The sequence below is a fragment of the Artemia sp. Qi Xiang Cuo genome, chromosome 8 (genome assembly GCF_049724085.1).
Source record: "Artemia sp. Qi Xiang Cuo chromosome 8, ASM4972408v1, whole genome shotgun sequence".
In the NCBI taxonomy this organism is placed as follows: Eukaryota; Metazoa; Arthropoda; class Branchiopoda; order Anostraca; family Artemiidae; genus Artemia; species Artemia sp. Qi Xiang Cuo.
In genome coordinates this window covers 64,936,392-64,962,482 of record NC_142801.1, presented here as the reverse complement: position 1 = coordinate 64,962,482, position 26,091 = coordinate 64,936,392, and the positions used below count along the sequence as shown (strand labels likewise).

Here is a 26,091-nt window from a genome sequence, read left to right as displayed (position 1 = left end):
ATATATATATATATATATATATATATATATATATATATATATATATATATATATATATATATTAAAACAGTTTTTTTATAATCTTGGTTGTTGTTAGCCCTGGTTGCTCCCTACTTATAGCTCGTTACTACGAACTGTTTAATTTATTATATGACTTTATTTCTGCTCATCTCAGGTTTTGATATGGGTCTTCAATTTTTTTCGCTAAACTACTTTTTTTTTAATATTCTTAAAATTAGTTAACTGTAAATAATGATTTGATAAAAAAAAGATTATAATATTAATCTAATTCTAAACAAAACTATAGCAAATAAGTGGGATTCGGTTATCGCTTGTCATCTTCCGTTATTCTGATTTATTTCCCATTGTTTGTCTACACGCGACCTTTGTTTTTAAAGAAGGAAAATGTTATTGTTCTTTCTGTCAACTAATTTAATAATAAGACTTTGTTTACATTATTTTATCATAAACAAATAATAGGCTTCATTATAAAAGGCCTCTTTTTTTTAAAGAATTGTCATTTAGAGATTTAATTGGAAAAATGAAAGGTTTTGCTGCTTTCGTTTTGTGCCTCTCCCTAATCTCAGCAGCCCACGGAAAGGTTTTTGAGCGTTGTGAATTGGCAAGAACTCTATTGAATGACTATGGCTTTAGTAGATCAACCCTAGGAGACTGTAAGATTTATTTTTCATTTTCTTTCTTGTTTCTCACACCATTGTCAAAGGTATTTGAAATGGGCCTTAATTTGATACGCAATTTATTTTTCGTCACCATAAACAAACGTTTTTACATTATTACCAATACTTTGAATGAATCACAACGATAAAAACGGCCAACAACTACGGCCACCTATGGCCACCAACGGTCAACAACTACGGCCACCTACGGTCAACAACTACGGCCATCAACGGTTCAACACTATCTTCTTCCATCCTGTTCCCTTTACAGGGGATTGACAAAAAATTCCAACTTCATATTGTAGGGTTATTTTTATCATTTATGTTTAATCGTTTAAGTTTCTGGTGGGAGAAAGATGATTTTAAGGCAGCAGATTACATTTAGTCGCGCAATAGATGCCTATAGATTCGTAAATTGAATATTTATCTTTAGTTTGGTTGAAAGACAATACTGCTTATCCATTTAAATATACGAAAATATCATCATTATCTTTAATAATTTCCGGTTGTTAATCAACAACTCCCCAGATGCAAATAAAGTTTGTAAAGCCGTTCAAAAAGTTGATAAACCGTTTACATCATATGACTGTTGACTTTATTAATTAAAAAACACAGTTTTTCTGAGGAAAGTAAATAGCGAAGTCGGAACTTAAAACGAACAAAAAATATTACTTCACGGTCTTCCTAATATATATTAATACAAGTAATAAAAATAAACCAACTTACGATATTTTCTTCTCTTTTGTAGGATTACAGAAAACTAGTGCTTAACTGAAAACACAAAACAATATAGAAGTTTTGGTATAGTAAAAATAAACCATTTATGGACACTTTCTAGAGTATAAAAGTAAAGCATTTTAGGGATATCTCATGATTATTTTGCAGAGAAGCTCAAAGTGAAGCCATTTTGATAGTATTAGGACCATAGACTAGCTTTAGAACTTGTATCATAACTTGAAATTCTCCGTTGTACGGAGGAGAATAACCGGATTTTCAGAGTTCATATTAGGGTTTATTTGTTCTTCATTTCGAGCAATACTAAAGAGTTTTTTTTTTACAATTTAAAATTGTGTTTTACTCACATTGGTATTATAATTGGTGAGACCAGGTATAATAATTAGTTTTTAAGATAATTCTAATTTTAGAATGAAAGTTAATGATATCACAGTTGGTGTAGGACTATGAAAAGCGTTATAGATTATATTGTTGTTATGACGCTACGTACTCACTTTTGACTCCTAAATGAATATCCTTTTTACTTGGTTTTGTGTTTTCAGTGAAGTGCTAGTTTTCTATTATCCTACAGACATAGGGAAACATCATAAGTTGGTTTATTTGTACTACTTTTATTGATATATGTTAGATAGACCGTGAAGCAATAATTTTTGCTGGTTTTAAGTTTTAACTTCGCTCTTTATTTCCCTCGGTAGAACTTCGTTTTTTTTTTAAATAATCTGTACCCGTTTTTAATTAAAAATATTGTTAATTAAAAATCTCAGTCGTCCAATCACTTTCAAATCCGGTGGACATGGTCGGTCATAAGTTTTTGAAATATTTTTGGTATCCAATTAAGTTCAAATGGGTCACAGAACTGATAGACTATCTAGATTGGCCTTACTGTATGACTATCTGCTGTAGGTCTGCCCTAAGATGATAGATTTTCATCAAAAAGTGAAAATAATCATACAACTTTATAAAAATTATGCTAGCTTTCCCTCTCACTGAGACTATCTAGCTCTCAAGCCTTTCATCACAAAAGTTCTACGAAAGATTTATAGGTTAAATCTTCCTGACCAAATCTTCCAAAATTTTTCGAACTAGCAAGAAAACAGGCGCTCTTCTATATTAAAAATGAACTGCATACTAAAAACTAACTTTTAAGATTGTTATAGCGCAAGGATTTCTTTGGTATTCTAGAAGTAATTCTTTTTTTAAAGAAGGTTTTCAAGGTTTTCAAAACCTAAGCATAATTTCCGTATCAATTCATAAAGTTTTGTGAAATTATACCACATAAACTGACATCAAAAGAAAGAAGTTTCTCTTATTTAGTTTTTAATGGGTGACCAATAAAGCTTTGCACGTTCATCGTCCCCGTCATTCAATTCTGATTCTGGGTCACATTTTACCTTCACATTCTGGGTCACATTGAATCTGGGTCACATTTTACCTTCCTGGTACCACAAAATGCAATAATGCGATAGTTATTGCCAAAAACACGTGAAATTTTGTCCACAAGGTAATGGCAACCGTTTTATATGACGGTGATGGAGTTGTGCTTGCGGACTTATCACGGCCGTATCCAGGGGGGAGGGTACCCGGTTTGAACCCCCCCCCCCCAAAAAAAAAAAAAAAATTTGACCGAGTCGAAAATAAGTTGAAAATTAGTAAAACCTAGGTAAAAATTAGTAAAATTAGTCGAAAACTAAGTCAAAAATTAGTAAAACCCCCCCGAAAAAGTCAAAAATTAGTACCCCCCCCCCCGAAAAAAAATCCTGGATCCGCTCCTGGGACTTATAGATGGTTAAAGAAATCTCTGGATTTCTATAAAAATAGTCGAAAAGGATGGAAGTATCACCAGGAGAAGGGATTTGACATTGAAGGAGGTTAAGTTGAAAGATCCATTGAAATAGAAAAATCAATAAACAATTACAAAATTCTGCTTATTTTTTTAATACCCTTTTACTATCAGAAATATGAACCATATTTCTATGGAACTAGCTTTGTATTCCTGCACAACGTCAAGTTTACAACAAAAAGTTCATTATCCATACTTTACAAAACAATATATGTTTAGGCACCGAGAACAGGAATGTAGGATGGAACTAGATGAATATTCCAATATTAGAACCGACATTGGTTAGGGTTTAACGTTTTAAATCAGTTTAATGCCACCCAGAGCAGGCAAGAAAACATGCGCTCTTCTATATTATAAATGAACCCTACACTAAGGAATAATTCCTAAGATTTTTATCACGTATCAATTTCCTTGGTGTTCTAGAAGTAACTGTTTTCCTACAGAAGATCTTCAAGGTTTTCAAAACATAAGCATAATTTTCGTATCTCTAACTGATTTCACTAAACATTCTCTCCCCCTGCTAAACACCAAAAAACTTTCGATGTAAAGGTGTGGAATAGCAATAAACAAAACAAAGTTAGAATGTAACCTGAAAACTCAAAAAATATCACATAAAAAAACATAAATAGATTTTTAGTACAATGATTTCTCTATAATACATTATGAATACTTTTATCCTGTCTATTAAATAGTACAATAAGAAAAAAATTTGATTAAGTAGCCTAAATATAATAATAAGTAATCATTCTTTTAATATACAGCCTGGAGTGGTTCCAGAACCACGTGCCTACACTTCTCCAACCCCTAAGTGGCCAGGGGTTGGGGTAAGAGCTTAGTGATCTATTAAGAGTGTAGTTGCAAACCATGAAACTAGATGATTTTGGTTCCTTTTTGAATCAAAATGCTTAATAAATTAAAAAATAGGTGCATCACATTTAAGAAAATAGTGAATTATCAGAAAAATAATCATATAGAAAGGACAGAACCATGATTGAAAAAAATTCCCAAGCAGGAATTCAATGCTTGCCATTCTGACTTGAAGCTTAGTGCTCTACTGACTGAATCACAGTTCAATAATCTAATTTAATCCATTGGTGTTTTTAGGACCATAATTGCGTAGCTTACTAAGATGGCTTGGAGGGAGAGTATACGGGTGGTGTTCTTATAAATCTGCAGTTAATGGTTTCGGACCATAATTATTATAATGATACCGTTTTATACTTTCATGTTTTTCGACTTAAGAGGTGGCACCATAATTGTTGTTTTTGGGGCTATTACGCATTTACGGATGGTAGAAGTGATAAAAGGCACGTAGATATGAGCAAGAGCTTTCAAATTAGCTATAAACATCACGCAAACTAGTTTTGGCAGCCCATTAGCCCCGGCTTTTCCACTTGATACATGGCACCAAAAAGCGCTGTTTTAGTGCTACTTGGAACTTACAGATGGTGGAATTTATAGGAAGAACAAAACACTAAACATTAAAATCTAAAACATTATAGGGATGAGCAATAGAATTTATAGAAGCCATAAAACATCTGTCTACGATGTTCTAGTAGCCCACTAGCCCCAGCTCTTAAGAAATGGCGAAAAAGTGCCCTTTCACTGCCATATGGCGCTTGCAGATGGTGGAATCTATAGAAAACACGTAGATATGTGAAATAGATTTTGAATGAGTCATTAAACACCTTTCTGTGATGTTCTGGTAATCCGCTAGCCGTGAAAAAAAAACAGGAGACAGATCAGTGCTACTCATGCCAAGTGGCAGCTATAAATTAATTTTTGTTTAGTTAATTTAAATGACAAGTGTTTTCTGATTTTATCAGTTTTAGTAACTGTAATGTTTACAAATTATTTACAAAAACAGAACAGTGGAGTAAGAGAATGAAACAAAAAAGCATGATATATGTTTTTGGCATCGTATTTCTAATAAAGACACCTTTTATATTTAAGGGGTTTGTCTTGTCAAACATGAAAGTAGTTACAATACTGCAGCTAAGGGTGGACCAAATGGTGGAAGTGGAGTAACGGGTGGAAGTTACGACTGGGGCCTTTTCCAGGTCAGTATTTTTCTGCTTCTAAGCTTGATTACAATCAATACTAATTTTTTTCACACCTAATGGAAGCAACGTCGCCAAGGCTTTGGAATAAACTACACCAGTTTTCCGACTAAAATTGTACCGTCAGAGATTAATTAAACCATGTGAACAGCTTATGAATCTGATATTACAGAATGAAAATTTTCGATAAACTAAGGCTTAAACCGATATCAAATTTAGAAAAGAATAAGAAAACCCTAAATGTACCCAAGATTTGCTGTTTTTAGCTGTACCAGGACTTCCAAATTGCACCTATAATGGTAAAATTATACCGTGCTGGTTATACTAAATGGAAGGGAATGAATTTGCAAGTGTTTTGGTATAGAGACAATAATCCAAAACAGGGTAAAATCAATGCTTTATCGAAAAATAAACAAATATGAATTAGATAACATTATATTAATCAAGAACCTTCCAAATTCACAAAATGAGCACTTTTACTTTTTTGTTCGTAGTATTTCATTTGGTTATCCTTTTTTTGAATTGTTTATTTATGTTTATTTGCCTAACTAAAAGTCATTACATTTGCGCTATCAAGAAAACCTTGATTGGTTATAGCTTCAGTATCTCCATATAAGGTTATTTTTTAATCTATCTATTTTGTATGTTTATGCAATTTCTCTGTGTTTCATAGTATTTTTATGTGTGATACCTAATTCTATCAGAAAACTAGAGATAGATCTATAATTTTAAAAGCGAAAAAATGTTTTTGATGTAGATGGGGTTGCTGAGAGAGAGGCAAATTAAGAAGAAAATCAGCATAAAGACATAGCTTGGGTAAGTTCCGCAAAAAAAAAAAAAAAAAAAAAAAAAAAAAAATAAAAATCGAAGGCTTTGGTAAAACAGCAGACGAGAACTGGCAATATGTGCTTCAGTTGAGGTTCAGTAAGCCCTTCCATGTTCGGCAATGATAATTAAAAGTGAAACACAAGCCATTTTGGTTGAAAATGAGTTATGTACATTTCATAAGTAAACAAAGCACGAGGAATTGAATGGTGCAGTTAGGATTGTCCTATCTTGTACTGCTACGAAGATAAAAAGAGAAATATTCCTCTAAGTAGCGTATGTCTTTTTTTATCATTTCTTGTTACATTACAGCATGACAGAAGAGGACCATCTTCTCAAGCTACAAGGGACCTGTATCTGCCTCCTTTTTTTGTCATGGAAAAAGAAGGCATACGCCATAAAATGGTTTTGAATTCGCTCGGAATACTTACTTACTACTTAATTACTTAGTTCCTCCTGAGTCATTGGTGGTACATAGGGCGTCGACAAAGCCTCTCCACTCGTCCCAAAGCAATGCTGCAGTGGTAACATCTTCCCATTCAGGTATTAGTGAGGTCTCAGCCGTCATCAGATCTCAATCAGAAGTTCGCCACAAAGTGTTCTTTGGATGACCTCGTCTTCTTCTGCCGTCTGGTTTCCACTCGTACGCTGTCCAAGGACGGCGGACTTATTTCATTAGGAGTACATGGCCTAAATATGAACACCTCTTTTTCCTCAAGACAGCAGTAATGAGAGATTGTCCTGTTCTATTTCCGGATTTCAAAGTTACTGATTCTCTGTTGCCAACTTATGTTTAAAATTCTCCTCAGGCACTTATCTTCAAATGCAAGAATTCTCTTTTCGAGCTGCAGATTTATTTTCCAGCACTCACTAGCGTAGAAGAGTATGGAGAGCACATTGCTATTGAAGAGACGTAGCTTCAGTCGCAAGGAATATTTGCTCCTTCTCCAAATTGGCTTAAGTCTATTGAAAGCTCCAATTGACTGACAATTTCTGCGTTTAATCTCGATCATTATTTCAACATCACAAGCGATCCAGCTTTCCAGGTATTTGAAGTCCTTTACCTGCTCTAGACTTGTATTCTTGTGATGCAGAACAAGGAGTGAGCCTGTCATGTACATGCTCTTTGATTTGTCAACGTTTATGCTTAGCCCGACATTTCTGCATTTTCTGGAATTGCGTCAAGTAGCTGCTGCAACCTCTGTTTAGAATCTTCTAGCAAGACTACGTCATCCGCAAAATCTAAATCACAGAGTTGATTTCTGCTTACTTCTACGTCATATCCAGAGTTTCGTCTTAATACTTAATCCATTATAATTACAAAAAGAAATGGGGAAAGTACGAACCCCTGACGCACACCAGACATTATCTTGAAAAATCTGGTTGTACCATTCTTGGTCTTAACACAGTACTCGGTCTCTTCGTATAGGGCTATTATCATGCTCACTAGTCTTTCTGGCACCCCATAATACTTAAGGACTGTCCACACGCATTCTCGGTCAACTGAGTCAAACGCCTTTTCGAAATCAATAAATAGTAGGTATAACTTGTTGTTCCACTCTCTTGATTCCTCGACAAGCGTTCTCAGTACAAATATCAAGTTTGACCATGATCTGCCGGTTCTAAAAGCATGCTGCTCTTCTCGCAGATGTTTATCTAGTGCCTCTTGTATCCAATACAATATAATGGAAACCAATAGTTTGCATGTTACTGGCAGAAGGTTGATACCCATCCAATTATCACACACCATTGCGTCTTCCTTTTTGAAGATTTTCACCAATATCCCCTTGGTCCATTCACGAGGAACCTTCCCTATATTCCATATATTGGTGAAAAGGGCGATCCACACAGAGAGGCATGTTCTTACTGAATACTTTAGCATTTCTGCTGGGATATAAGATAAGATATTTATTTCAAAAAATAACTATCACAAGCCCCAAAGGGTCGAATTCGCATTTCGGGGTCATATAATAAAAAAAACATAGAAATAGCACAACAACTAAGAAACTGGCTAAACAATGCCAAAAACAACAATATCAGAAAGGCAAAGCCATTCATTAGTCTAAAAAACAAAAAGTGTCAAATGTAAGAAAGTTAAAAAGGCACAAACTAAAACAAAACCGAAAAAAAATTGAGATAAAAATAGTGTTAAAAAGGTTTAAAAGAGACTATATAAAAAAGGGAGGGAACGGAAGAACCAAACGGACACAAGGATGGGTATCACCAGTAAAAAAAAAAAAAAAAAAAAAAAAAAAACTAGTGGTTTATTTGATCAGTAATGAAGGGGCCAAAGGTTTTTTCATATCTGGAGGTTAAACAATGGATGGGGGACAAGATTGGGACGGGTTCAGAAACAGTACGTGGCAGGCGGTGCCTGGATGGGGAGTGTCTTTTGGGAAAATGTTTTCCGTGCGAGGGTTTATTTTTGCATTTTTTGAAAAACGGAGGCACAGCGTTCTTCTCCTGTGCTCAAGAGTTTCCAGCTTGGCCTCTTTTAGATGGAGTGAATATGGTACCAAAGTTTCTTTAAAAATTATTCTTAGGGCTCTTTTTCGAATAGATTCAATTTTATCTGATTCATCCCGGGAGATGCCAGGATGCCAAACTGGACAAGTATATTCAAGATGCGGGCGGACAAAAGAAGTATAAATCCTTAAAGAATGGGATGAGGGGACGTTAAATTTATTCAAGAGCTTAAGGAGAGACATGGACGCATTAGCTCTACGGACAATATCTTTCACGTGGATATCCCACTTTAAATTAGAGGAAATTGTATCCCCAAGTAATTTAAAGGAAGACACAGAAATATCTTGGGGGATAGGGTCAAGGAAGGTGGGAGTAGATTTCAAAAAATTTATCGTCATTATATTTGATTTAGTGGAATTTACTTTCATATTTAGGTTCTTAGCTTCATCCGAAATGTGGGTTAGAATTTCAAGGGGGTTACTTTTAATATTCTTGTGACATACTTCGAGGATCGACAAGTCATCCACGTATTTCCACCTTTGGGGGAACTCTTTACCAATATCGTTAATCATGACTAGAAATAAAAATGGTCCCAATAAGGTTCCTTGAGGAATTCCACAATATATAGGGAGGGGGTTAGAGAAAATATTTTTGTATTTAACAACTTGTGATCTATTTGAAAGAAACGATATGACAATATTTACTAACAGAGGATCAAGTTTAAAGTTAACCAGTAGTGAACGAATTGGAGTGGTGTGGTCAACTAGGTCAAAAGCTTTTTGGAAATCAACTAAAACAAGGTTTAGCCAAACATTTGGTTTATCAAGGTTACTTACGATGGCATGCATTAAGTGCACAAGGTAATGGGTGGTGGAAGTTTTCTTCCACCGAACTGCCGGGTGTCAATACGCAGGAAACCTTCATAAAGTTTGGAAAAAACTGAAGTGAGTGTAATGGGGCGAATGTTGGCGAAAGTCAGACTGGTGCATTTTTTAGGGACAGGTGTTATAAAACCTTGTTTCCAGCAACTTGGGAATTTACCAAATTTTGTGATGTGGTTGAAAATACTAAACAGTTCGTGGTAACGAACTGTAAGTAAGGAGCGACCCGGCTCAATGGTAACCGAAACTCTAAAAAACGGTTTTCCGATACCAATAGATACATCAAAACAATCAGATTTCAATGCTGATTTAAAATATATATCTTTCATCAAGTTTAGTGCTACCCATCAAAAGTTACGCGCCTGAGAAAATTTAGCTGATTTAAAAAAAAAGGGGGAAAGACCCCCTAAAAGCTATAGAACCATAATGAAAATCACACCATCATATTCAGCATATCAGAGAACCCTACTGTAGAGGTTTCAAGCTCCTATCTACAAAAATATGGAATTTTACATTTTTGCCAGAAGAAATATCACTGATGCGAGTTTATTTATTTTTTTTCCCACGGGGGATCATATCAACCTAGAGGTCCTATAATATCGTGGGAGGGCTCATTGGAACGGAAATTAAAAGTTCTAGTGTCCTTTTTAAGTGACCAAAGAAATGGAGGGCAACTAGGCCCCCTCCCACGCTTATTTTTTCCCAAAGTCACCCGATCAAAATTTTGAGATAGCCATTTTGTTCAGCATGATCGAAAATATGATAAACATGTCTTTTAGGATGACTTAATCCCCCGAAGTCCCCAGAGGGAGGGCTAAAAGTTATGAACTTTACCCAATGTTAACATATAGTATTGGTTATTGGGAAGTATACAGAAGTTTTCAGGAGTGTTTTTTTCTGGTAGTGGGGGGGGGGGGAGGGTCGGGGGTTATGTTGGAGGATCTGTCCATGAAGGAAGTTTTCATGGGGGAAGGGAAATTGCTATGAAGGGGGCGCCGGACTTGCATGCATTATTTATTGGTTATTGGGAAGTATACAGACATTTTCAGGAAGGATTTTTTTCAGGAGGGGGGGGGGCTAGAGGAGGGGGTCACTCTGGAGAATATTTCCGTGGAGGATGTTTCTTTGGGATAAGGGACATTTCTATGAAGGGGGCGACGGATTTCCAAGCATTATTTAAAAAACGATCAGAAATTAAATAAAAAATACTAGTTTTTTCAACTGAAAGTAAAAAGCAACATTAGAACTTAAAACGAACAGAAATTATAACGTATGTGAGGGGGTTCTCCCCCAAGTTAATACCTCGCTGTTTACGCTACAGTTTTTTTTAGTGCTTTCAAAACAGCTATCTATTCTAATTAAACGGCCTTTTTGATTCAGAGGTTTGTGAATTTTCAAATTCTAACGTTAAGAGCGTGGTATTGCCTAAGGGGAGACCCCCATCATATACGTTATAACATATACGTAATAAAAAAAAAACAATAAAAAAAACAAGCGATACGGCTCAATAGTAATCGAAACTTTTAAAAACGGAATTCTGATGTCAATAAATGTATCAAAAGAATGTGTTTATAATGCTGATTCTAAACATATAAATTTTATTAAGTTTAGTATTACTCATCAAAGGCTACGAGCCTGAGAAAATTTACCCGATTTTCTAAAGAGGGGGAAACATCCCCTACAAGTGAAAGAATTTTAATGAAAATCACACCGTCAGATTCAGCGTATCAGAAAACCCTATTACATATGTTTCAAGTTCATATCTGCAAAAATCTGCAACTTTTTCGTATTATTTGCCAGAAGAAAAATATACGAATATAGAAGTTAGTTACGTAAGTTAATTTGTAAATTACGTCATAACCAAATTTAGAGACATCCATTTAGCAAAAGAAAAGCAAAATTTTTTGCAAATTTTGTTTACTTATTCAATGGCGGTGAGCCAAAATAAAAGCTGCATTAACTAATGTAAATGTCTGGTGTCACCACTCTGTAAACCTCTATTTAGTTCTTTATTTGTATGCCTTTTATATTGGCAGATGTAATGGTTTACGTAAATTTCAAAGATAGACGATAAATGTTGGTACATGGTCTATATTAAATAACGTGAGAATACACATAGAGAAAATAAGGTAGCACAAGAACAACTAGCTACGACGAAGGCGAGAGATGGACTGCCTTTAGAAATGAACCAAGAATATAACTTTCCTGGAACGGAAGTTCCAGGCCTGGGAACGACCCCTTTCCCACGAATAGCTTTAGTCCCAAGAGCTTCCCCCTGGACCGCTATCGTTGACACATAAATGCCCAACTAACTAAGAAATGATATACCCGGAAAAGCTTCTCGAATTGATGTTAAATACTTTACAGAATCTCCCCCCTGTTTTAAGTTAAATTTCCCAAATTTGGCTTATCCCCTTCTCATTAAACCCCCAAACTTTAATTGAATTCAAAACATTCCCTTCCCAAATTATTCACTTCTCGCCTACTAACATTCTACAGCATGAACTAGTAAACAATTACATAATACAAACACTACACAATACTTGCATAAGTAAAAACTTACATAGTATAAATGAACCACACTAACAACCGTAGTCGGAAACTGGATATTTTAACACTTCTTCAAAATAGACTTGTTCCCCATAACCCTGAATTTGACGATGACAAGTAAAGTTGTTATTATGTATAATCTTAAGATTAGTTCAAAAGGAATGACATGGAAAATATAATTAATCCTAAAAATACCAGAGACAACTTCAAGAAATTGCAAACACTTTAAAAATCATACCATGATGCAATGACGTTAAGATATTATTCACAATAAAATCCTCGGGGTCTTATTGCTATGGAATGCCTCGGTTTTGACCTATTTGGTTTTGCTCTACTAACTTATGGTTCGACAAATGGCAGTACTACTGTTGATATCTCTACATAACTATTAGCGCTACGCATTAAAACCATCCCGTGAGGCATCAACCTCATCCCACTAGACCTCAAAACGAGCCCCCTTTCCACCTTTTTTTTCTCATCCCACGGGACCTCAAAAACCAGCTCCCTTTTCCTGGGTAGCCAAACCGCCCTGCGAGGCATCAGTTCCATCTCGCAGTGCAACAAAAAAAATCATCCCGTGAGGCATCAGTACCATCCCACGGGACCTCAAAACCAGCTCCCTTTTCCTGGGTAGCCAAACCGCCCTGCGAGGAATCAGTACCATCTCGCAGTGCCTTCTCATTATCATTGAGTCCAAATTTCACCCTCGTTCGCGCAGAAAAAAAATTCATTGGAAAAAGAAGACGTTTCTCCTTTCCTCACTATTTGTTAATATTGCTTTGCAACCTTGTACGCATCACCTAAACAAAAAAAAATTCTGCACTATTCTCTAACAAACACCGTTTGTAGGAAGGTCTAATCCACTCCTTGAATAAATTAAGAGCAAATCTTCCAAGGACTACACCATCATCCCTGGCTTCTAAGGACACCCTACATGACCCTCCAAATTTTTGCATCCTTGTATAGAATCGATATACACTTTCATCCTTAAATTTGAGCCACGCCTACAAACTCTGCAACGATTTTGCCTACTATTTTGCCTGGGGAAAATGCTACAAGTAATACATGTTTTAAACTTGACAAATTTATAATCGAGGGGAGTCAAATAAAAGAAATGGAAATATGCCATTTATCATCCACTGTTTTGCAAAATCAAAAGCAACCTTTTTGTTATATCCAGTTTTCGCCGGGTCCAATATAGGAATAATAACTGACATATTGAGATCAAAATTTGAAAAAGCAATTATTCTAAAAATTTAAATATTTGTTTTAAACACAGCTCTTTAATTACGGACGCCAGATTTTTGGCAATAAACTTCACCTTTAACAACAAGGGTCTAATAAAATTTACTGGGTTGTTTAGTCGTGCTAAATCACTTACGAAAGACAGTCCGTTCCAAATCCAATTGGAGTTGGTCTCAATTAAATCACCAGCGGCAAATGTAGTCACAATTGAGAATTAATTTTCGATTATTGAATTCAAAATGTTATACTTTGGTTGGAAACTGTCAAATGTAGATCACACGTCGACTGTATAAAATCAGGTAAAAAAAAAATTACCAAACGTAGAATGGCTAAGTGAAGGTAGAAATCAACCGGAGACTCTCAGTTGTAGAAATTTGAATTAGTAGATAGAAGCAATCGCGAGGAAATCCATATTAACCACTGTGTAACAGCCTATTTCAAAATGTTCATTTAAAAGAAAGTGTTTCTCAAGAAGGCGCTTTGAATAGAAGAAAGTTCAATAGCTCGTAACGTTTCGATGTCTTATTAATCAGTCTTTTGCAGTATTTGCGGCTCAATATCACAAGCAATTTTGGTAGCAGGCGAAATAACTCTTCAATATGTTGTCAGTATTTAGCGTGAGATGTCGTAAGTACTTATAACGGTCACTCAAATGTCACTTGGAGGTTTTCCACTAGTGATATATGCTCCACCAGTTTTAACCGCTTGCCACCACTCTGTAAATGTCTGGTGTCACCACTCTGTAAACCTCTATTTAGTTCTTTACTTGTATGCCTTTTATATTGGCAGATGTAATGGTTTACGTAAATTCCAAAGATAGACGATAAATGTTGGTACATGGTCTTTATTAAATAACGTGAGAATACACATAGAGAAAATAAGGTAGCACAAGAACAACTAGCTACGACGAAGGCGAGAGATGGACTGCCTTTAGAAATGAACCAAGAATATAACTTTCCTGGAACGGAAGTTCCAGGTCTGGGAACGACCCCTTTCCCACGACTAGCTTTAGTCCCAAGAGCTCCCCCCTGGACCGCTATCGTTGACACATAAATGCCCAAATAACTAAGAAATGAGATACCCGGAAAAGCTTCTCGAATTGATGTTAAATACTTTACACTAAAAAACATTCAGAAATTAAATAAAAAAAAACAAGTTTTTTAAACTGAAAGTAAGGAGCGACATTAAAACTTAAAACGAACAGAAAATATTACGTATATGAAAGAGGCTGTCCCCTCCTCAACGCCTTGCTCTTTACGCTAAAGTTTGACCCTGTCTCACAACTTTATTTTTTAAAACAATAAAAAACTTTAGAGTAAAGAGCGAGGCGTTGAGGAGGGGACAGCCCCTTTCATATACGGAATAATTTCTGTTCGTTTTAAGTTTTAATGTCGCTCCTTACTTTCAGTTTAAAAAACCTGTTTTTTTTATTTAATTTGATAAAGGCTCAGCAATTTTGTCCGAAAAGGCTTTAATTAAGTCAACTGGGATGTCCAAGGGACAAATACTTGATTTTCTAAGCTTTAGAATTTTATTTATAACATCAAATGGAGAAAGAACGGGGAAGGAGGTATTGGGAGGAATAGTTGGACATGCGCCAGTGAAAGCGGGAAGAATTTGCACGATGGAAGCAAGATACAAGTTCAAATGGTTTGTATTCTTATTAGGGGGTACAGGGAGATGAAAATTAATTTCGGAAGGACTTTTCCCGCATATTTCTTTAATTTTTCTGTACCATTGCTTGGGCTTGTTAGAGTATAGATCTTTGACTTTATTATTATAATAATTAGAAGCTGCATTTCTTAATTTTTTCTTTAGGAACTTCCTTAGACTATTAGACTCAGTAATACGACCTGCTTTGAAAAAATTGATTTTTTTCTTCTTATAAGTTTTTTAAAATACTCAGTAACATAAGGCTTATCTGTAGAACACGTTTAAATTTTTTTCTCAGGGAAGTGGGATTCATAATTACTCCTCAATAAATTTTGGAGGGACAAAGCCATGGAGTCAACGTCATTTATTTGATACACAGTGGACCAATTTTCAGTAGTAATCCAGGAGCCAAAATTGAAAAGTCCTGAATCAGTGAGAGGTCTATAAGCGGTTTCAGTTATAGAAAACGACTGTTTAACTTTAGCCAGCGGAGATAGGAAAAGCCTAAAGTAGTAACTACCCCCTAGAGGGGGCAGAGTGGATACGGGTTTGTAAAACTTAGTGCAAATTAAAGATTAGATTAGTGCAAGATTAGATTAGCGAAAGATTAGTGCAAATTAAATCAAGAGTAGTGTTGCCTTTTGTAGTAGGGACATTAACGACCTATTTTAAATTACAAGCGTTACATGTAGAATCAAGTCTTATATCATTTGCGTCACCCATCAGGAAAATTCCTGCATTTGGGTATCTTGATAGTACGAAGTCAGCGCTTGCATGTAATTTTCGATAAAATTTATTTTGTCAGCGGATTTCTGATTAGGGGAGCAATAAAAACAACACAGGACAATTAAATTAAAAGGACGCGGCAAGACTTTAGGTCGGACACACACCCACATAACTTCATCAAAGGGAGTAAGACACGGAATTGGGATTTCACTTAGGTATAAATTATTACGAACAAAGAACAGAATTCCGCCACCTTTCTTACTCAGAGGGTGGTTTTCTGGTCTGAGTTTAATAAATTGAGAAAAAATTGTTAATCTTTAACATGTGCAAATTTTGAGCTTGAACTTCAGTAATAGCGATTACTTATAATCTATATATTTTAGAAAGGGTGTCTAATTCATTAAGTTTTTCAAAGTTAAGGCTTTCAGCGTTGCTCAACAAAAGTTTGGGGAATCGAAGCGACTTGTGAAGAAACCGTTTTTACACTTTACTTTTTTTATATCACAGATGGGGTCGGGGGTTCTAGTGCAATTCTTGACGGGGGCTAAACTCGGATAGGAAGATCAAGGGACAGGGCGATCAAATCCATCTTTTTCTAATGCAATTGTACTTATTTTAGCAGGTACTAGTGGAGACTCGAAACAGCGGTAACTATTTGAAGTTTTAGAAACTCTGCATGGAGGTGTTACAAGAGGATCGTTCTTCCTGCTTACTCTTAAGCCAGAGTCATACTGGTAGGGTAGCCAGGGGGGATAAAGTGCAAGGGAAGTGAGAAAGGTTTCCTGGTGATCTGGGAATGAGTCAAGTTGGGAGTGTTCTTTAAACGGGGGTGGGGGTGGGAGGGGCAAGATGATTCTGAGGGAGGGGAGTACGGTGGGGGGTGTCTGAGAGGGGAGGGGTTGGGTTTGTTTCAGCAAATAACGGGTGGAGTCCAGAACCGGCCGGTAACTTCTTGGACGCAGGAAGAATGAAGGAGTCGAAAGGAAGTGGATTTTTGGGAGGAATATGAGTGAGGGGGGGGGGATGGTCCGAATTGAGTGAAGTGATCGCGGGGGTTCGACTGACTGGGTACGCGTAAGTACTTGGGGCGGAGGATTGTTTCGAGGGATGGATTTCTGTGGTATACTGCTCTGTGTCGGGTATACAGGGAGATAAGACTGAAAGTCGAATGGAACACGAACAAGAGGAGGGGGGGGGGGTCGTGAATACTTTCGGCGTCGCTCTAAAAAACGTTGGATTTTAAACCTGCGCTCCAATCCTGAAGATGCATGAGCAGAAGTACACGACTTATCAATACAAGATAAAACAGAACAAAGATCAATATGGTCAAAAATACACTTATCAGACACACAAACTCCCGAAATAAAATGACGACAAATATGTTTAAACTTGCATTGTTTGCGAAACTTGCAGAAACCACTATCAAAATGCTTGCAGATCACATTTTCCTTTCTGCTTATTTTTATATTTATTTCACTTTTATCCATCACTTTCGTAATTTTTTCAAAAATAATAAAAATGTCATTGTCTGGTAATGACTTCTCCATAACCTTGTTAATCCTTTTGTTTAGTTCATTATCACCTGATAATTTATTTGAAAAACCGGAAGTCACTGGACTATTCACGAACTCAAGGGCGTCTACTACACTTAGGTATTTGTATGCTCTCATGGGATACTTTGCGATTAATGGCGGATTTGCTGAACTCTGATGATTGATCCCCTAGTGTAGTAATAATTGCTTCGTTGTTTTTCAAGTCCTCTTGTAATTTGGCGATTTTCGATTTAAGGGTCACTTGATTGTTTTCTAGACTGTAAAGTTCATCTTTCATAAGGAGGCGGTGGGAATTATGGGAGTTGATATTTTCACTTAATTTTTTAATTTCAAGATCGCGTTCATGGAGTATATCGTCACCAATTTTTTGGTCATTGAGAAAAATGTCAACTTGTTTTTTCAAATCTTCTATGGCTACTTAATGCTCTGAATTCTTTTCTAACTGGGAATTGTATTTAGCTCGGAGATCAGCCAGCTATTTGATATATTTAACTCAGTCAACACAAGGGGGGACTTGGGAAGGTTGATTTTTTGAAACACTGATTATGGGGTTGTAGGTTTTGTGGCAGACTTTGGTGTACAGCGTGGTTTAGAGCCAGGGGGTAGAGAAAGTGGTGTTAAAGGTGGTTCGGGGTCCTCATTCAACGGATGGGAGGACTGGCAGTTTAAATAAATCAACACGCCACATTGTTTTCTCTCCTTAATAAAAATGCCAGCATACAGTGGATGAAACCACTGTTGACACCGACTGTACTGGACTGTTCTACTAGAGGCACAAAGTCGGCACTCTGGGCGTGGGAATTTCATGGGCCTTGACAAAATAGTGAAACAATAAATCCAGTTAATATAACTCGAAACTGGTCAATGACTGAAATTTAAATTTTAATAAATTCCAAAAACGGGTTTCAAAAATTTAACCCAGCATAGGTGTTAACAGGTCAAATGCCAGAAAGTGACTCGTCCGTTTTTCATCTTTTTTGCTGCATACATGACCTCGGCAGAGCTTGGCGGGTCTGTATTTATATCAAGTTGTAAAAAGGGGATACCAGTTACATTTACTCGGTCACTGGGTCTCAGTCTATTTAGTGATATATATTTTTTGTGTGTCTATTTTTGTGATATATATATATATATATATATATATATATATATATATATATATATATATATATATATATATATATATATATATATATTTAAATATATGTAAATTCCCCAAAAATGCTTAAATAGCCTGACAGCTTTACTGAGCTCCCTGAAGACCCATAATTTCTCTGGAAAATAACGAAACAGTGTAACTCTCATAATAACAGTAAGGAACTTCATCTGAATCCATGATTCTCAAGACAATTATGATATCACACATTTTGTGATAACATTTGTGACATTTTTCTGATGTTTTCTTTTTACCAAAGTCTTATGAGTGGTTTGTCCTTGCACTGGGCAAAAATTCATCGGCAATTTAAACCGGAAACGGCAAGAAAGAATGTTTTTGTCTAATTTTATGATAAAGCTAATCACTTTGAATCGCATAAAAATGGTTTAAATGTGTGCCAATTTGAAACTACTACTACTACTAATTACTAATAACAACTCACCGCAGCACCAAGCTGCCTGAGGCCAACACAGCTACGTACGCTCCACTTCCATCCCAATCAATTCAAAGCCTCCCTTTTTACACCCTCCGAGGAAGTTCCCATTTTCTTTAAATCTTTCTTTATGACGTCCTCCCACCCCAGACGTGGACGACCTGCTTTCCATTTAGCCCTAGACGGTTGGCAGAAAAGGACAATCTTCGGGAATCTGTCATCCTTCCTCCGCACAACGTGCAGATGAACAACCTTTCTTTCATTATAGCCCTAGAAAGCGGTATTGAACCACATTTTTCGCACATCCTACTTTTTGAAATACGGTCGGTCAGCCGGGTACCCAGAACAATCCGTAAGCAATTTCTCAGGAAAACATCTAGCAAATCTTCCTCCGCTTTTCGGAGTGCCAATGCTTCAGAGCCATAGTTGACCACTGTCATCATTGTAGCTTCTAATATTCTCATCTTGGTTTGCAGACTTATCTTTAACTGTGGAAAACACCCTGAGCCTTGGCTTTTCTAGTTTTAACATCTTCACTGCTCCCACCGTCTTTACTAATAATACTACCAATGTAAGTGAAGATGCCCACCTGATCAATCTTTTCGTTACCCAACGTCGCCTTTTCATCTTCACCTATTCCTAGCCTTAGTGACTTAGTCTTCTCAACCTTAATTTTCAAACCTATTCTAGCACCCTGAACTCGTAAAAACTCTAAAAGTTCATTCATTTTGCTCACACTTTCATCTAGGATGCCTCAATCATCAGCATAATCTAAGTCCATGAGACTTTTTCCTCCCCATTTGATTCCGTGGCCTCCCATTGCCTTTACTATGCCTCTTAAGACAAAGTCAATCAATATAATCCACATAAAATGGGATAGAACATAACCCTGCTTAACTCCTGATTTAATACAAAACCAGCTACTAACCTCATTTCCTACCTTAACCGCAGTAGTGTTATTCCCGTACATAGCATTCTAAACACAAATTATTTCCAAATATTAACAAGTAGAATACCATTTTTGAGGTTGAAAAGTTATGTTACAGTGAAAACAAGTTTTAAGGAAACGAATCTTGACCAGAAAACACGTTTGTACAGAGGAACCAAGAGTGGCCAGTAGAATTTTCTGTTCTCTACTAATGTTTAGTGGCTGCATCAACTAACTCTAATTTGTGACAGAAACAAATTTAATCTGATTGTTACAAAGCTAGCAACTTTGAATTGCAAAACATTGTTAAAAATTAAAAGTATATTGCTTAAAAGTACACCCATTCTAAACACAAATAAACACAAAATATTGGCGAGAGGAACACCATTTTTGAAGTTGAAAGATCAGTGAGATCTATGTTTCAAGGAACTAACATGTTTTAAATGAAAGCAATCTTGATTGGAAAACCCGTTTTTTGTGGAAGAATCAAGAGTGGCAAGTAGGGATTCAAGCTATATGCTGATAAATAGTGAGTGAATCAACTGGTTCTGATGTCTTGATCTAAACAATGTAAATCTGAATGTAACAAAGCTAATCACTTTGAACTGAAAAAACATAGTTCAAAAATATGCCAATTCCAAGCAAAATTTAACGCGTTTACAAGAAGAATACCATTTTTCATGTAGAAAGAACGGTTGATTTGTTTGCTTCAATAAACCAACACAGATATTAAAAGAAAGGAATCTTGATAGGAAAACACGTTTTTGCCCAAGAACCAAGAGTGATCAGTAGAAAGTCACTCTATGTGCTATGCCTTAATAGACTGGTTGTTACAAAACCAAATACTTTGAATTGCAAAACTAAGTCTTAAATAAATGCCAGTTCTAAGCACAAGTTAACACAAAATATTGACAAAAGGAGCGCTATCTTTATCGGAAAACACCTTTTTGCACAGAAACCAAGAGTGGTGAGTTGAAGTTCTAGCTACGTGTTGATGCTTAGTGGCTGAATCAACTGAGTCTGATGATTTGAAAGAGACTAAAAACAAGACCCAGAACCCACAATGGCAGTAAAAAGTCAAAAAGACAAAATAAATATTGATAAACATTGAAGAATATTGAGATAGATGGAAAAATAAAAATGGTAATAAAAAATACACACTACAACTTTTAGTGAAGAAGCCAACAAATTTAAATGTAGTGTGAAATATTGGATTTCAACAGCTGGAGAACTTACCAATGCAAAATAGAAAAATAAGAAAAGAAAATCGATTTTTAAAGTGATTGCTGATACATAAAAATAATAAAAGTAAAAAAACAGAAACGTGTTTCTAAACAACATATCAATTTCAAAAAGTACAAAGATGTGTTTAGATATGTGTTTTGGCCAAATTCTCTTTTTTCTATACATTAAAAATAAAGTTTCTAGTTTGGTACTCCAGCAGAACATTTCTGGACGTATACTTGGGGCACGAGCTTGCTAATATAGGCTCCTAGGATATCTAATGGTATCTTAAAAGAGGGGCTCTGATTTTTAATTAAGGTGCCTAGAAAAATGAATTAAGTTAATGTAGATGGTATAGTATTATTTCCATGTGCACGGTGTATCAGTGGTTTCATTACTTGCTAGAACTGTCACACTGCGTAATTAGTTATTAGTTTGAAATAGAAGAAAATACAGGACAAATCTCCATTTGTCGTAAGAGAAACATACTGATAAAAATAAAAATAATTCCATCCAATGTTGAACCCGAGATACTTTCCATATATTACTAATGTGCCGACATTTAGTACCAGGGAAGCACATACTGCACTGTGGTTTTGTTAATAGTACTTAACAAATTGTGTAATTACTATATGCCAGCAATTTGAGCATTGGATCAAGGTGAAAGTTTAGAAGAGGGAGGAATGTGATCCCCCAGTAAAAGAATTTTTACCATGAAAAATAGACTGCCTATGTCAGAGTTCTCATACATCGGCACTTAGTCTATTTGAATGAATATGACACTTTGTTGTGATTAACCCAGCTTAAATTGTAACTTTTGCCTTAAAAACGGTCTCAAATTGCTAACATTAATGATATACAGCATTTGGTTAGATACGATTACCCCTATGACAAAAACAGGAAGAAAGAAAATGCTGCCCGTATTATAATACGATTTGCCTTTAAGAACAACAGCGGCTGTAAAAATTAAAAGTGCCACATATGCCATTTTTCCAAATTATCAAGAGAGCCTAAAAACGGAAAAACGATTTTTCGGCTGTGGTCGCTCTGAAGGCTGAGGCTAATGAGAATAAAATGAACATATCCTAGACCAGCTTTTTTGCTCCTTTTGATAGTATAAATTAAGTTCATGTGTTCCGAGCGAATACATAAAAAGTGTATACACTACGGTCGTAGAAGAAAAGCTGAGGTTCAGAAAGAAACCAAAGGAAAGGTGGATCTCTGACACCACCTGGACCTTGATTGATGAGTGTATGCTACTTAAGCAGACCTTACTGACTGCTGCCACACGGCGTGCAATGTCAGCTTCACAGCTTCTCTACAAGGAGAAGGACAAAGAAATCAAAAAGAGCTCTAGGAAGGATAAAAGACTTTTCCTCGAAAATAAAGCTGCGCTAGCAGAGGAAACTGCTAAACTGCTATATATATATATATATATATATATATATATATATATATATATATATATATATATATATATATATATATATATATATATATATATATATATATATATATATATATATATATATATATATATATATATATATATATATATATATATATATATATATATATATATATATATATATATATATATATATATATATATATAGGATTGTACTTCTATTAGCGAATCTTTCTATAATCTTTCCACTGAACTTGCAACAGTTCCAATAAAAAAAGTTATAAATTAAAAATGTATGTAGAACTGTTTTGAAACCGTTAGAATTAAACTAAAGTTAGTGGATATCAACACTAAGAAATAGACTGAAAAGGAGAAAAAGAAGACATCGTAATAACAGATTAGTGAGTGTCAATGGTCTTGTTCTGTGTAAAGCCGAATACTGAAAAGGCCGACCATAGCAAGTGGCCGAACGCCAAATAAAACAGAGAAAGACAATAAAAAGCTGGCACGATGGCTATTTGGTTACTCATTATACTAAATTACAATTTGACTAATATTCCAAATGTCTATAGTCTTTTTATTGCAGGTCAATGACTATTATTGGTGTTACGTTTCTACAAACCCTGCATATAATGACTGCAATGTAAACTGTGCCAGTAAGTACGCCTTCACATTTTGTACTAAATGGCTTCTTTTAATCGTTTGAAAAGAGGATAACGGTCGATAGAGTTAGGGCTCATTTACTTATAAGCTTACTTTATGTTTTTTTCAGTCAGAATGATGGCGGCTCATAATTGCAACTAAATCTGGTCTGAGCTCAAGTTTTTAGTGCGTTTTCTCCTGAAATGAAATCTAAAATTTCTAGGTTATCAAATGGTCCGTGGTAACGAAAAGTAACTAAGGAGGTACGTGGCTCAGTAGTAACCAGAATTCTAAGAGACCAGTAGGGTTGTGTCGTCGACCAAAGCTGTGGTCTTCAGCGCCATTACCTGGCAAATAGGAAACCACTCACATGCTGTCTTATATTCAAAAATTTCGTTGTAGCAAAATGCAAGTAAAGAGTAACTCCACCCAATAGTAGCCAAAAGTCTAAATAAAGAAATTTTGATATCATTTATACACCAGTCCTGGCTCTTCCTCAGTGACTGTCTAGAGACAAATGGCCCTAAGATAAGAAAAATAACCAAAAAATTTTAAAATTTAAAAATGCTTCATACACTTCTATAATTTTTTTTTACAATACCATACCTCTGTAATATAGGTAAATTTTTATAGCATGGATATTTAAACCTCCTATATATATTATGATTACTATGACTTTTCTAAGCTTAAAGATGGTAGCAAGAATCTTCTGATTTTAGCTTTTGTAGCATATCTGTAGATGTTTAATTATTGTTTATTTGCACGTTTATTCAACTGGAGTTTATTTTGAAAATTAGGCGAGGTTTTAAGAGGAGGCGGACTGCCAATATCAGCAAAGATACAAAACCAGATATTCATATGAAAAACGCATGCATCTTTACAACCAAGTAAAGACATGTTAAGTTTAAAGACAATGGGGAGAGGGAAGGAATCCCTCCATATACTTGCCTATATCTCTCATATTTCTCTTCTAATTCCAGATCTACTCGATGACAGTATTAGTGACGACGTTGCATGTGCCAAGAAAATTCACGGCCGCCATGGATTTGATGCTTGGTATGGATGGTTAAATAATTGCAAAGGAACAAACACTGAATCCTGGGTTTCTGACTGTGGAGTTTAGTTTGTAACATACATTAAAGTAATATCAATATCTTTTAAATAAATCTTCGGTCTGTTTTCAATAAATAGTACGTAAAAGACTTAAAAATTTTGCACTTTGTTTTCTTTGAGGTAGAGGCAGTGGCAAGTAAAGTTAAAGGATGTTTCCAGGGCTCGATGCTGCACATAAAATACCCAGCCAAATTGAAGCGATACACTTTCTTTATTTGCACATATTTCATAATTTTTGGGCGTCAACGGGCCTGACGTGTCGGATACCCCACGAACAGTGGTCGAGTTTATAACAAATGTCTTAAACCCTTTCCCACACATAGTTTTTGTCACCGGCGCTATATACATGGTCTTAACCATATCCAAGATCTTAGTAAAAAAGCTTACACAATTGCAAGTACTGAATGACTAAGTTATCAACTAACTATAATGAGAATAGTTAAAGGAATATTTACATAACCAGAACTACGACCACAGGAGACAGTCATTCGAAAAAAAACAACCAAAGCTAATCTCTAGAGCTCAGTAATTTTCTTTTTGTTTTCAGAACTAAACTCGGGAACTTAAAAGGTTTATTCGTAACTATCCGTTTCTAACAATAAAAACATCCCGGTCGAAAATATACAACAAAACCAAAGTTGTGTTGCCGCCAAGAACGATGAGCGAAAATTATCGAGACTATGAACTGAAAGGCAGGGTGTAACACTGCTTTCAAAGTAGTTTCCAAAGATAATTCCACTCCAAAAGGAGCGCCTTAGCTCCGCCTTCGAGTTCAACTGAGAGATATGTTTTGAGGGACCATCATCAGGCAAAGTGTTTAAATCATCGGGGAATCTGCCTGTTTAGCTGCGTGCCTGCAACCAGTACAAGGGAACTTGTGGGAACGCCATCGGCAAAAAGATGTATGCAACACAAACATCAATAATGAGTCTTAAAACAAGTCCTTCAGTGAGACAACACCAGGATGCACAAGGACACTTATTACCAAAGCGAGTAATAACGTAAAGTCTAATTTGTCGGAAGTAAAAACTGATCAAACCTGAACAAGATGAAAGACTTTTACTTAAAATTATTACTTTTATGGTAAATTTGGCGGCCGTCCTGTCTCAGAAGTTTTTTGGGTGTCTTAATTCAGTGAAAAAAATTCATATTTTTTGTCTTTAATAAAGTTTTATTGCCTCTTTAAACATATACTACACTCCAAAGGCCCATCAGAGGTGAAACCAAATTACAGCCATTTTTATGAAGGAGGGGGGTGACTGATACAGTCAAAATTGGTTTAATATTTTTTTTACTACATAGAGGTCCAGAGCACCCCAGAAACCAATGAACTTTCATTTTTAACCCAGGTGGAAAGGTGAAATTTCGAGCCCCGTTTCCACGGGTTCTTAATCCTTTCGTCTTTTGCCCTGATTTAATTAAAATATTCTAATTCAAGTGACTGGGTAGAACAAAAGCATTGAAATACATGTTGATCGGGGGAAAAATTGGGTTGATTTTTGGACCAACTAAATTTTTTCAAGCTTTTTGTTGGGCATTATTGTTACTTTGGCACAACAGCTTAAACATTTATGTTTCGAACTTATATTCAGGAGATAAAAACATACACTCTTATCCTTTTACCCGAACAAAATATTTTGAGTCTCCTTGCCCTTATGAGATAGATTTAACTCGATCATTCTGTCATTTCAGAGATAGCACAGATGATGCCCTTAGAGAGAGCACAGATACTGCAAAGATACTTGGACTTTAGAGATAGCAAAAATGTAGATTCACCTTCTTTTCTCACCCTTAACACTCTGGAAGTTTCAGATTGACCATCAAGTCGTTCCAGAGACTATGCAGATATCCCATTTTGATTCCTTAGGTGCAAGACTTCTTTCAGTTTATATATGCCATTCTCCTCAAGTAAGATATTAAGGTCCACTTAGCCCTCCTGCATTCTTTAAAATTTTAACTTGATCCCCCAAGCTATT

General features: G+C 35.7%; 1 protein-coding gene across 1 annotated transcript; it reads left to right on the top strand.

Annotated features, from left to right (window-relative positions):
* Window positions 1–516: 516 nt before the first annotated feature.
* LOC148949701 (lysozyme c-1-like) lies at window positions 517–24,212 on the top strand. Its single transcript, XM_089093678.1, has 4 exons — window positions 517–674; window positions 5,206–5,312; window positions 22,947–23,016; window positions 23,983–24,212. Exons 1-4 carry the CDS (start codon window positions 542–544, stop codon window positions 24,123–24,125), a joined length of 453 nt encoding a protein of 150 aa, XP_088949804.1. The 5' UTR covers window positions 517–541; the 3' UTR covers window positions 24,126–24,212.
* Window positions 24,213–26,091: the final 1,879 nt, after the last annotated feature.